The 13,557-nt window shown below is 44.4% G+C and overlaps 1 protein-coding gene across 1 annotated transcript in view; it reads right to left on the minus strand.

Moving 5' to 3' along the window:
* AMOTL1 (angiomotin like 1) overlaps positions 1-13,557 on the minus strand; it is a 124,475-nt gene that overhangs the window by 45,073 nt on the left and 65,845 nt on the right. The window contains exons 4-6 of the mRNA XM_018556826.1: positions 9,088-9,228; positions 6,914-7,814; positions 128-428 (exon numbers count right to left, since the gene is read on the minus strand). Coding sequence (XP_018412328.1) covers positions 128-428; positions 6,914-7,814; positions 9,088-9,228 — 1,343 coding nt within the window. The remainder of the gene's footprint in view (positions 1-127; positions 429-6,913; positions 7,815-9,087; positions 9,229-13,557) is intronic.

Below are 13,557 nucleotides of genomic sequence, written 5' to 3' on the forward strand. Positions count from 1 at the left end.
CAAAGTCAGGTATGTGTACTGCTTACATTTAATCAAATGAATGATTTATTAATCAATACAAAGCTGCATTCATTTGTGTCTTCATCTGCCTGGAATTCAGCTTTAATAAAAGATGTAGATAACGCACCTTGTGAAGCTTATCCGCTTTTTCATAGCAGCTCTCCAGCTGCTGTCTCAAGGCGCCGTTCTCCTTGGTTAAGATCTCCACCATATGGTGTGCCCGTTCCACAATGGCGAAAGCCTCCGGGGGCAGCGGGTGGCTGGGCGATGGGGACGGAGATGGCGTCGGGTGGGATGTCATCCCCATTGAGAACAATGGCAGAGAGGACGAGTGCAAAGAGCTACTGATGGAGGATGCTTGGGAGGACATGGGGCTGTGATGCTGCAGCGGGACAGGAGGAAAAGGGAGCTGAAGAGGCTGCTGCCGGCTGCAATAAATAAGAAAAACCCCCATTAATATCGATATACACAAGTCAGCACTGAACATTATATGTAGAGAATGCTGAAATGAACAGATTTAAAACTGAACAGGATGGATATATTTTACACTGCTATGCAAGTAGAGTCATACAAATCTCTCAACTCCAGCGCATCCACATTGTGATGTGCTCTGCAAAGTAAGGGTGACTCCAGCGCATCCACATTGTGCTGTGCTATGCAAGGTGAGGGTGACTCCAGCGCATCCACATTGTGCTGTGCTCTGCAAGGTAAGGGGGACTCCAGTGCATCCACATTGTGCTGTGCTCTGCAAGGTAAGGGGGACTCCAGTGCATCCACATTGTGCTGTGCTCTGCAAGGTAAGGGGGACTCCAGTGCATCCACATTGTGCTGTGCTCTGCAAGGTAAGGGGGACTCCAGTGCATCCACATTGTGCTGTGCTCTGCAAGGTAAGGGGGACTCCAGTGCATCCACATTGTGCTGTGCTCTGCAAGGTAAGGGGGACTCCAGTGCATCCACATTGTGCTGTGCTCTGCAAGGTAAGGGGGACTCCAGTGCATCCACATTGTGCTGTGCTCTGCAAGGTAAGGGGGACTCCAGTGCATCCACATTGTGCTGTGCTCTGCAAGGTAAGGGGGACTCCAGTGCATCCACATTGTGCTGTGCTCTGCAAGGTAAGGGGGACTCCAGTGCATCCACATTGTGCTGTGCTCTGCAAGGTAAGGGGGACTCCAGTGCATCCACATTGTGCTGTGCTCTGCAAGGTAAGGGGGACTCCAGTGCATCCACATTGTGCTGTGCTCTGCAAGGTAAGGGGGACTCCAGTGCATCCACATTGTGCTGTGCTCTGCAAGGTAAGGGGGACTCCAGTGCATCCACATTGTGCTGTGCTCTGCAAGGTAAGGGGGACTCCAGTGCATCCACATTGTGCTGTGCTCTGCAAGGTAAGGGGGACTCCAGTGCATCCACATTGTGCTGTGCTCTGCAAGGTAAGGGGGACTCCAGTGCATCCACATTGTGCTGTGCTCTGCAAGGTAAGGGGGACTCCAGTGCATCCACATTGTGCTGTGCTCTGCAAGGTAAGGGGGACTCCAGTGCATCCACATTGTGCTGTGCTCTGCAAGGTAAGGGGGACTCCAGTGCATCCACATTGTGCTGTGCTCTGCAAGGTAAGGGGGACTCCAGTGCATCCACATTGTGCTGTGCTCTGCAAGGTAAGGGGGACTCCAGTGCATCCACATTGTGCTGTGCTCTGCAAGGTAAGGGGGACTCCAGTGCATCCACATTGTGCTGTGCTCTGCAAGGTAAGGGGGACTCCAGTGCATCCACATTGTGCTGTGCTCTGCAAGGTAAGGGGGACTCCAGTGCATCCACATTGTGCTGTGCTCTGCAAGGTAAGGGGGACTCCAGTGCATCCACATTGTGCTGTGCTCTGCAAGGTAAGGGGGACTCCAGTGCATCCACATTGTGCTGTGCTCTGCAAGGTAAGGGGGACTCCAGTGCATCCACATTGTGCTGTGCTCTGCAAGGTAAGGGGGACTCCAGTGCATCCACATTGTGCTGTGCTCTGCAAGGTAAGGGGGACTCCAGTGCATCCACATTGTGCTGTGCTCTGCAAGGTAAGGGGGACTCCAGTGCATCCACATTGTGCTGTGCTCTGCAAGGTAAGGGGGACTCCAGTGCATCCACATTGTGCTGTGCTCTGCAAGGTAAGGGTGACTCCAGCGCATCCACATTGTGCTGTGCTCTGCAAGATAAAGCGGACTTCTGCTTTGGCTGGGTGCACGGCTTAGTACAGACATCTCCATCCACTCACCCACTCCAGAATAACACCAAAACATGTTATTTCAACTCATTCACCTAATTTTCCTTCAGTAATTTCACTTGTGCAGCTGGTAGCCCCATCGTTAAAGCAGACCCTTACACCCTTTCAGTAAAAATCACATCAGGTGCAGCTCTGCATGCCGATCTGAAATGATCTTACATTCATTATTTAAATAAACATATTTGTATTTGATTTAGAATTACCATCTTTCCACTTCCTACTTGAGGCACAGGTGATGTAGCCCTGGCCTCACAGAAGCATCCTTGGAAGACTGCATCACCAGTGCCTTCCTGGAACAACTCTTCTGTATATTGAATAAGCTTGCGAGATCTCCACCATGAAAAGAATGGGAATTAAACACAAGTAGGGAATGCAAAGAATAGAAAGCCGGCAATTATCTAGAAGTATGTGTGTGTAGATTGTCATTACTAAACATTTCTAAAGGTGCCTTTGTTGCTATTTTTAGGAGAAGGGTGAAGTTGGCTGATTGGTTGCCGTGCACAGCTGCTCCAGGTTTTGTCTGCTCCAGTTTTGATACATTCTGGTCACATTGTATGCAGGGAGATTAAAAGTATAATTAAATCCAAGAACAAAACGGTAATGCATTGCAGCTAATCAATCCTTAGATGTGGTGACTGCATTTGCTTTCCTTCTTTTAGGGGTTTTTTTCAGTCGATGATCCTGCCAGTAACACTTCCTCTCCTAGGGTGACAACGTTCATATATGGTACTGTATCTATTGAGGAGTAACACCGTCACCCTAGTACAGGAAATGCGTTAGAACTACAGTACATTTTCCCTCTCTGTCTCCATAACAGAGGAAATGTATTCACAGATGAGAACTAAGGGAGATAACGCTGAAATGGAACTTATGAGTTCTCTGGATTTCTGCCAGAATCAACAGTTATTTTTGCACTTATTTAATAAATATAATAAAATTCTTTACATGGTAAAGAAGTATGAATGATATAAAGCCGTGGTTCTCAACTGGTGGGTCATGACTCAAAAGTGGGTCGCAACCCTGTGTTCAGGGGGTCGCCGCATGCCTTTCACTTTTGTAGGCGAGGGGCTTCTCAGTCTCCCCCTAGCGCAGCACGGTCAGTCCTTGCTACAAGCAGCCATTCATATGCTACTCAGCGACGAGTGTCAGCTTGAGGTGGGGTCCTTGCTACAAGCAGCCATTCATATGCTACTCAGCGACGAGTGTCAGCTTGAGGTGGGGTGGGCTGGGGCAATGGCCGCGAAGGAGCTCCCTCCATACATGCATTGCTTACAGCTTACTCGCATGTCTTGTAGAGGTGCCTGGACCGGAGTGACGTCACGTTCTTGCTCCCGGCATCTCTTTAGAACGCACAAGGGGGTTGTACAAGCAATGCATTTTCTTTTTTTTGCAATTCTTTTTTGTAGTGTGTATGTGTGTGTGAGATTGTGTCTGTGGTTGTCTGTGTCTGTCAGTTTTTTTAGGGCCCGTTCACACTACTACAGTGCGTTAATCAAATAGTCTTGTGCGATTAACGCACTGTACCATGCAATCGCACCTACTAAGTACTCTGGTGTGGGAGGTGCATTGCGTTGTCATTCATTTGAATTGCACCCCAAAAGCACCTCCCGCCCACAGTTCCATCGCCTGAACCGGAACTTGCAGTAGCGCACTGCAGTGCCTTCTATTGCAGTGAGACTTGGATCGCAACTTAATGACCAAAGACAAATGTGGGTCCTGAGGTTACACAGGTTAAGAACCACTGATATAAATGCAAAAGACAAAAAAGGGATCAAATAGGCAAATTTCATTGTTCACGGTAGAATAAAACCAAATTATGATAGTAAATGCGTTAAGTGATTTTAAAATTAGCGCTACAGCAAAGTAAAATCTATAGAGGCATGGGAAGTTTTTTTTTATCTGGTGTTAAAGGTGGAGATTTCCTTTAAGCCCAACCACAAGGGGGTTTCCTACTTTCTCTGTGAATGCAGAAAGCCCCTTTGAAGGGTTTATAATATATTACAAATAATAGTTTTATTCCTAATCTCTATAAAAAGGGACTCCTGGGCTTTGTTCAGTCCCCGTGTAAATATAGATCAGTGAGAGCTAAATATAATCCAGCTTTGTCTTGAATCATATCACATCTCCCATCTTTTCTTTCTCAGGACATCAACAATGAAATAATCCCAAGGCTGGATCTCCCACGCCTCTAACATCTCAGCTGGACTAACAGAAGAGTTTTCGTCCACGTCCCTCATGTATTTCTTCTAGCAGAGTTATGTGATGGGGAGCGGAGCATGAGAACGAGGAAGAGTCATTATTCATTCATATGAGAAAAACGCTTAGTGTTGTCATTTCACTCAACCGGCCGGGATCCTGAATGCAAGCGATTACGCAGTCCACACACCTATCCAGGGACTGCTCTGGTCGCTCAAAGATTCTAAAGAAGAATTCCAGGGAAAAAAACAATTCTGAACCCTTGCAGTGGGGCTACCTACGCACTGGGAGGGTTAAGTGCTCTTTTTCATCTAGGGGCTGCCCTTAGATTGGCCCTTCCAGGCTCCCTCCCCCTCCAATGCAGCAGTCATAGGTCATGTGAGTCATTATGTCCAATACACAGTGTATTGGACACGAGACCACCGTGGGAGATGGAGATAGGTTGGAGGGAGTGCTCTAAAAGCTAGTCAGCTGTGAGGTACAGGTGAGTATAACTTTGTTATTTTCTCGCCTAGATGAAAAAAAGAGCACTTAACCCTTGCAGGGTGGAGGTAGCCCCACTGCACGGTTAAAAAAAATCCTAGAGATCTTCTTTAAAGTCTCTTCCTTTGGTAAAATGTTATGTAAGGAAGTGAAGGGAGGTGTTAGGGAAATGACTCTCCTGAAGTAGTCAAACTTTCCAGCTAGTTCCAATGCACGTTTTTAAAGATGGCGCTGCGAATCGCGGCGGCCATCTTTAAACCTGGCAGGTGCCCAGATTCTATTTAATATATTGCCGAACCAGCAATAAATCAGGGGTGCCCATTAGGTTGATCGCGATCTAACATTGATCGCAAAGCGATCCCTGGTAGATCGCGATGTCCTGTCCTCCTGACGTGGGACTTCCCTGGATCCCCGCTGCTCTCCCCCATGCTCTTCTGGTTTCTGTGGAAATGTAAGCAAATCAAATCCAGTGAATAGTCTAAAATGGTACAAAGGGAGTTTAAAAAAATGCAGCCTATGTAAAAATTTGCAAAATAATGTACATTTCAGAGCTATAAGGCCTTCTGCACACGGGGAGTTTATGCGCACTTGGGAATTCCTGCAGCAAGAATCCCAGATGTGTCCATACAAATGCAGTGACCATTCAAGTTAATGACAGACTGACAGAGGGCGCATCTATCCATGGCTGCCCGCATGTACTCGTATATGGAATGATTACCTGCGGATTGGGACAGGAGCTTCTCCAATCACAGTGTTTATCCTCTCTATCCTCTTACTTGGCAGAGAGTTTTCTAAATGGCAAGATTCTAATTTGTTTCGACTCAACTATTTGTTTTTGGTAAAAAAACATTCCCTTGGCGGAAATAAACTTATCAATATGTCATAATGTTAAAAAAACAAACATATTTCTCTGTATAATTTGCAATTATATATGTACATGGGGCCAGCTATACTTGCTCAGTGTCCTGCACTTTGCAGTGCTACATGGTGGTTGTGCGTCTTCTCCCAATATAAGTCTATGAGTTGGCCAACTCATGAAACAACGCACTCCTTGGGCGGCTGATATATCTCAATAGTTGGTAAAACTCAAATTCTAGAGAAACTTTTTTTATGGTTTATAAACAAACAAAAAGTATAGAAGAAGAAGTATAAAATGAGAAGAATTTCCCCTCATTAGCTGTCCGGGTGACACATGAACAAGATGTGCCACATCACTCCACGTGGTGGGACACTCTCAGCAGGGAAGTGAGTAAAAAAACTTGAGGCCATAACCCTTCCTCCCCTCTGCACAAAACTGTCAGGAGTTGGGCTTTAAAGAAGAACTATGAGGTGAGTGCTTTTCACTCACCTCATAGTTCTAGCCGACCTGTGACAATGAGACGGTCACAGGTCGGCTCAGTAGATCGGGAGGTGAGCGAACACATACCGTCGTTCGCTCACTTCTCGATCCTGTCATGGCTCTCTGCCGTGACAGGGGAGGGACTGGATTCCCCCCTCCCCTGTCCGATCCTCCAGCGCTGACTGGCGGAACGGACGGGGCAGGTGCAGCTGGCTCTGCCTCTAGATAGGCAGATCCAGCTGTCACTCACGCAGCTGGGCGGATCCAGATATAATTGTCGGGATCCGCTTCAGCGTCTCAGTATACCGCAAGCTGTAGTTCACGGTATACTGAGCTTTGGGTGACGGGAGGACGCTAGTTTGTGTCCTCCTGTTACCCTAAGGAGAAATATGGGGAAAAGCCCTAACCCCATACTTCTCCTTTAAGCAGGGAGGTAGAATGATGGCAGTGGCTAATCCACCCTCCTTATATTGGCTGTTCTACAAAACTCTACATTCAATACAATATCAAAAGCATGCAAGCATGTAACAATGTGGAAGTCACATCAAGAATAACTAAAATATATACTGCAATAATAGCTCATGATATATGTTGCATGAAGATACACCTTTATGAACAGAAGCTCTCTTTACCTGGTGATGTTATATTCTGGGGGAGGCTGGTAACGGAGAATAGAGGCCTCAGTTCTAGTTGGATGGGGGCCTGGATAGGCCTTCGCCATTTCATGGACCATTGGGTGTTGGTGTTCATTATAAAAGTGTCCGTGATCCTGAATTTTATTCACAGGCGTTGGAGGCTGCTTTATTTTGTGAGGATAGTCTGGTGGGGGCCCTCTCTGCTCCATGTCTTTTCCTGAAGTTGGGACTGGAGACGAAAGACCATTTTTCAAACCTTTAATACTACCAGAAGTAGAGGAGTGCTGTTTGACTCCGTTCCTTTCAAGTGACAACATTATTCGCTCACTCAGAGAGCGCACATGACCTTGTTTGAGTTCTTTAAGTGCTTCATCCTGATGAGCCTGTCCGCTGTTGGCCCGGCTTACAGTTGCCCGACCTTCCGTTTTGGATTTGTGGTTAGCCACCACACCAGCAACGTAAAATCCGGGTCCCATAGGTCCTGGTTGGCCTCTGAAGAACTGTGACTGAGCCTTTGCCTCCTCGTAGCTAGGTAGTTCCTCGTTATTTTGCTGGGGCAGAGAGTTCCTCAGTGTTTTTTCCATCACAGTGTTGTCCACCTGATGTTCTTGCCCCTGTGGTTCTTGCCGGGCTGATTGGCTGACCATTTGTGGATCTTCTTGAGTGAGGTTCTCTGTAGAGGAAACAGAGCTGGTGGTCACGTTGGTTGGTCCAGTAGTCCCTGTTGCCTGGTGCTGTATAGCAAGGAGGTTCATATTCTCGTTGGGGTTGCCATATCTCAGCTGCTCTTGGATCAGTCGCTGAAGTACAGTTCCCGTAGTCACATCTTCAGAACCTCGCATTTCCACCTCTGATATCCTGAGAAAATTCTGAGGTAGGAAGTTGGACCTTTGTTCTTCTTGAAAATAGAACAACCAAGAAACAGTATTAGACAAAAATTATGATAATTCACAGATATAAGTAAAATCAAAGTAAATAACACATATACTGTATATAGTCTAGTGTATTTTCTATAAATATGTGATCACTAAATGGCAAGAGCACCTGTACTTTTAGCAAACGTGGACTCCTCCCCTCACAACAGACTGCCAATTGCAAATAGAAACCTGTACCTTTTACTAGCAGTGATCATTTTTACAACTGCCTGGCCTTTGAAGGGCTGATGAAGTATCTCAATTCTACTGCAGTCTCTAGGTGTTGGCACCTTACTCTAATACCATGTTGGTGGAGATGTTTGTGTAAGCCTGGCTTAATGCAGATTAACCCAGAACTAAATTCCCATCATCATTTCAGAGTCCATACCCACCACAAGGCCACCCCTAGGTCTGCAAGACCTGCAGAATGCCAGATTACGTGACTACTTTGCTAACACTATCATAAGGTTGCAGTTTGAAGAATGGCGGCTTCTCCTAAAAGGCACTGCTTTATTTCTAGAATTTTCCCCTTGTTGTGGGGAAGGTGCTATCTCAACTACAGTTAGTGTTAAAGTGAACCTGTGCCCAGATTATGCACATTAAAGTATTTACATATTCTGAACAAGCAGTAACACTTTAAAACAAGCTCCCATTCACCTCTGTAGCCATAGGCATTTAGGAGAAATTCATCTTCAAATTTCACAAACAGAGGTACTAAAATATTTTTCGTATACTTCCTATTGCAGCAGAATCTTGGCTGCCTTCCAATGTGAACACACGACACGGGCCAGAAACTGTAGAGTTTTTGTTGTGATCTTTCAGGATAAATTACTTTACAGTACAAGCAACTAGAGAGGTCAGGGAAAGTCAGGTTACTGCCTGTTAATATGTAATACTTTAGTGTCCATCGTCTCAACACAAGCGCACTGTAAAATTTGGAAATCATGTAATAGGTTAAGATGAGGGTTAGGTAATTTCACACAATAATGTGTGAGAATGCAAACTGGTCAAAGTTAGAGGGCAAGTTCTAAAATATTTGGGAGAAATAGGGGTACTGCCAAAAATGTATAGTGCCATATGCAGATCATGATGTGATGTCTTGAATCAAACTAGATTTTGAATAAAGACACCAAAATAAGTTACTGACAAAGCTTCCATAAATTGGAACCTAACGTTTGGACGGCCCTCATGCCATGGTTTTCTTTGGCATCAAAACTACCAGACAATACAGCTCTTTAATATTACATAACCCCATACCGGTTTGTTCTCTTGTGGAGCTCCCAGCTTCAGTTACCACAGTGGGCTGGTTATTGTTGTCAATGTACACTGGACAATCCTGATACAGGTAGTTACTTTCTTCAAACTGGACACACAGGCCGTAGTAAGGAGCGTGTGCACCTAAAACAAGAATACCATAGCATTAAATTAACTTCATTGTCCCACCAGTATTTATACCCAACAGACTTTTCTTTATTTAACTTTATAAAACTGCCCAATCGGTACGGCTATTATACCTTTCACAACTCCATCCACTACGACACATCTCAAAATGTAACACTGCAAAATTGGCCATTCATAAGCCAATGTTTGCCAGATCCGAGTATATCTTGTAGGTGTTCACATACGAACAATAATGATGCCCAGAAATACTCACTAATGCACCTAAATGTTGGAAAATTTATTTCTTGGAGAAAATTGTACAAAACTTTTGATGAATCACAATATATACTAAAGGGCCAAATGTTTGTGGACACCTGACAAACACACGTATGTGAGCTTGTTAGACATACCTTTCCAAAACCATGGGCAACTAGTGTTCCAATTCATCCCAAATGTTTGTGGACACCTGAAGATCCCATGTATGTAAGCTTGTTAGACATCCCTTTCTAAAACCATGGGCAACTAATGTTCCAATGCTTTCCAAATGTTTGTGGGCACCTGACGATCACACGTACGTGAGCTTGTTAGACATCCCTTTCCAAAACCATGGGCAACTAGTGTTCCAATTCATCCCACAAGAGTGCAAAAGTGTTAAGGTCAGGGCTCAGTTCAAGCCACTTAAACTCCTCCACACCTAGCTCATCAAATTATGCATTTATGGACCTGGCTTGTGCACAGGGGCACAGTCATGCTTGAAGATCCTTCCTCAAATTGTGGCCACAAGGATGGAAGTGAACAGTTGTCCAAAATGTCTTTGAGGACTTTGGCATTAACATTCTCCTTCACTTGAACTCTGTAATGTGCAAGGGTGTTCACATACTTTTAACCATATAATGTAGGTGTAATAGTCATGTGTGCAACAACACCAATCACATCGTGGTATCATTGTCCAAGTTGTAAATAAAACTAATCTGGGTGCTAGTGAACCCACCATTCTGACAACCATGGTCCCCCCTCTAGGGCTAAATATATGCCATTCCATGCTGTTACTAGGCAGATAATTTATACTGAACATACTTGGAATGGTACTACTAACTATTTTGCAAGTTGTGCCAATTATCTTAACTCTGAATAGCATAATATGCGTACATTCATGTGGTTCCAAACTCTAATGGCATTGTACACGTCTGGACCTAATTTAAAGTGCACAACTAATGATTCCCATTGAAAATAATGACACATTTCACAAAAGATCCAGTTCTGGTCACTGCACACAACTTGTGTGGTCACCACAGAACAAACAGAAAAAAGATGTAGTCTTTGTGTGGCTGTATTCTTAGCATCACTTTACATGGGCTACATTATAGATATACCCCAAGTTCTGACTTGACTTATGCAAGTTATGTATAAAGAATAATGTATGATGCACTTTGGCACTGCAAGCAAAATGCTTTGTGATCCATGTAATGTGACCTGCTGACCACATTACACCAACAGCATCATCAATCTTCATGGAGAGCTGTACACTGTCCAATATTATAGAAGGGGAAAAGCAGCTGCCCCAAATGCTGGAGCACAAACAGTTCATGGGAAACTGAAAAGGATTTGTGTCCATTATATCCCAATTCTGCTTCTACAGACTGCATCAACAAAGCTGTACTATGGGATACGCGGACATTGTCTAAATTTCAAGAGCCATGGGTATTGTTACTTGTATATTTCTTCCAGATCTGTGCAGTAATCCAGTGCGACACCTGGAACTTCCTGTAATAAAGACTGGTCCTTGCTGCTCTCTCTTCTAGTGCAGGGTGAGTGGTCTTGTCTCCGCCCCCTCCTGTAGTTTTCTGGAGACAGCCTGTAGTGGGTGGAGCCTGCTGGGTTCCTCCCCCAGCTTTGCTCAGGCGATGTACAGCATAGCGAAGATGTCACCACTACTTTGACAAGGTACTATTTGAGTTTCCAAAGGCATTTGTTGCTCACAAAGTTGATTTATATCCTTTGTGGCTATTGAGGAATGTATTGACATAAAAGCTTTTTACAGCTTTAAAATATATCTATCTAAAAGGAAAACAATTGTTTTTTTTAAACTTTTTGGATAGAATAGGGAATGTAAACCCCTGTAAAATGTTTCTGCTGAAGGAAGCGAGTGGCAATCTCTGAAATGATGAGAAATCCCCTCTCAGAGAGTTGTCCCTATTAGAAAATATTCCGCTACTCTTGCTGCGGTGACAACCCTAAAATGTTGGCTTCCATCACCATCTAACTTGGTGACAAATAGAGAGGGCGACCCTCCCGCGTGAAGACACACATTGCCATAAAACCCGACAAGGGTCCTTACCCTTCTCTACTTTATCCATATAATAAAAATCATCATTTTTAATGAACCAAGTTTCCAAAGTTTCATGAAAAGGCAACTTTGAAGCCGAGATAAACTCTGAGCGTTTGGGGATTTTTCCTCATTTAAAACCAAAGTGCATCTACCTAGAACAGAGCTCTTATAAAAGATGCATACTGTGCGGCTGCTCGATATACCCCCACAAAACCCTCTGGCTTTTCTACGAAGATTAAACCTCTGCAGAGAGAATATTGATATGCGTGATCCCAGATCCAAGTATAAACTAAATGCATCTCCTCGCTAAGTACGAGCGCTAATATTTACACTAGAAATAATAAGAGTTCAGCCGCAATAATCATACAGAACCGGGTTCCTGAGTGTACAATAATAACAACCGATCCAGCTATATAATAAAAGTGGGCGGGCCAGATAGACCCAGCAATGGGAAGAATAAGGAAAAGGGAGAAAAGATTATATAGAGCAGGGACAATGCAAAGCAAAAATGTTACAGGCAGAAAGGTGATAAGTGGCCGACAAAGTAGGGGTCACCTAGTGAACAATATAGGGGCTTTTCCAGCTGTTGGAGCAGTGTATTGAAAGCCAACATTTTTGGATAGAGCAGGGAAAGGTTAGCAACCCTTTTTTTTGCTCAAAGAAGGATGGGGTGCAATACTGCTTGGTAAAAGTCAAAAAAATGTTTTATTTCCTCATACGATACAATCTAATGCATTTCGGGGGCTTTTAAATGCCCCCTTCATCAGGGCTTTGGTAATTGATGAATCAAGAGGACTCTTAATGGCAGGGCTGGACAAACCTCAGGAGCCGGGTCGCCAATGCTACTTAAAAATTACAGCTGGTGCCCAACTTTTGAGGTTTTCTCTAGTTGTTGTCAATGGAACTGGCTCATCAAACAATCCTGCTGACTCCTGGATTGGACAGATTGACTCCAGGACTACATATTAAGTTGTCCTCCCCTGCCTTATCGTTACAATAAATCTTACTGTAGCTAATATGTTACATACGGATTGCGGAAAGAGTGTTGAAACACAGGAAAACCAAACTGACCGAGATTGTAACCCATATGTACTCAATTCAAAACGGAAAAGCAAATTAACTTTAAATATACTTTAAAAATGCGTAAACAAGTAGGTGCCACTCCCTTATGTAGGAGACAAGGAAATAGGTATTTGGCTGCTCGGGAAGTAGACCTCTGCCATGTAGTGATGCAGTCTCAGCAAGACATCTGACATTTCATGGCCATTCCAAAAGGTGTACATTGACATGTGAGGGTGGTCAACCATTTTTGTTTGATTTGTATAGAGCGAGTAAGGTTTAGAACCTCTGAAAGGTTTCTATTGCTGCCTAGGTCTGTGATTCACTCTCTCTGACTGCCCTGGTGATAGTTTCAGTATAGGAATAGTGGGAATCTTCTGCTGGAGACACCTCAGTTTGAAGAGATTTGCGGTTGAGGAGGGGATACTGGGGGGTGGGGGAGGGAGAGCTCACTACCTGCCAGAACAAGGGCTGGAAACCTCAATTCTTTGCAGCCTGTTGTTGCAGACCCCAGTTAGTGTAGAAGGGGCTCGTATTAGCATCCGCATGCTTTAAACACCAACCATCGGGAGGATGGAATGCCATGGGTTTCATTAATTTATTAAAATGATAAGTTCACCTTTTGCACAAATTAAAGAAATGCAGAATTAATAATAATATATATAAAAATCTGCATTTCTTTAATATTTGCTTTCAAGCCTGGAAAGCATTGTAATAGTGATCACTCGATCCGGGCTGCAAAGCTCAGACTTCTGCACATTCTCTCCCAGGCAGAGCTCTGTACTGATGTAAGTAGGTTCAGTTAGGAGAGATGGGGGAAGGATGGATGGACTTCAAACTGCATTAAATTACCTCATACGGCGTCCAGTCGTCCTCGCTCTCGGTAGAGCTGCCCATATTCCCGCATCTACCTAGAGCGAGGACGGCTGGACGCCGTATGAGGTAATTTAATGCAGTTT

This window comes from Nanorana parkeri, unplaced genomic scaffold (assembly GCF_000935625.1).
Source record: "Nanorana parkeri isolate BGI_ZX_2015 unplaced genomic scaffold, ASM93562v1 scaffold254, whole genome shotgun sequence".
Lineage (NCBI taxonomy): Eukaryota > Metazoa > Chordata > Amphibia > Anura > Dicroglossidae > Nanorana > Nanorana parkeri.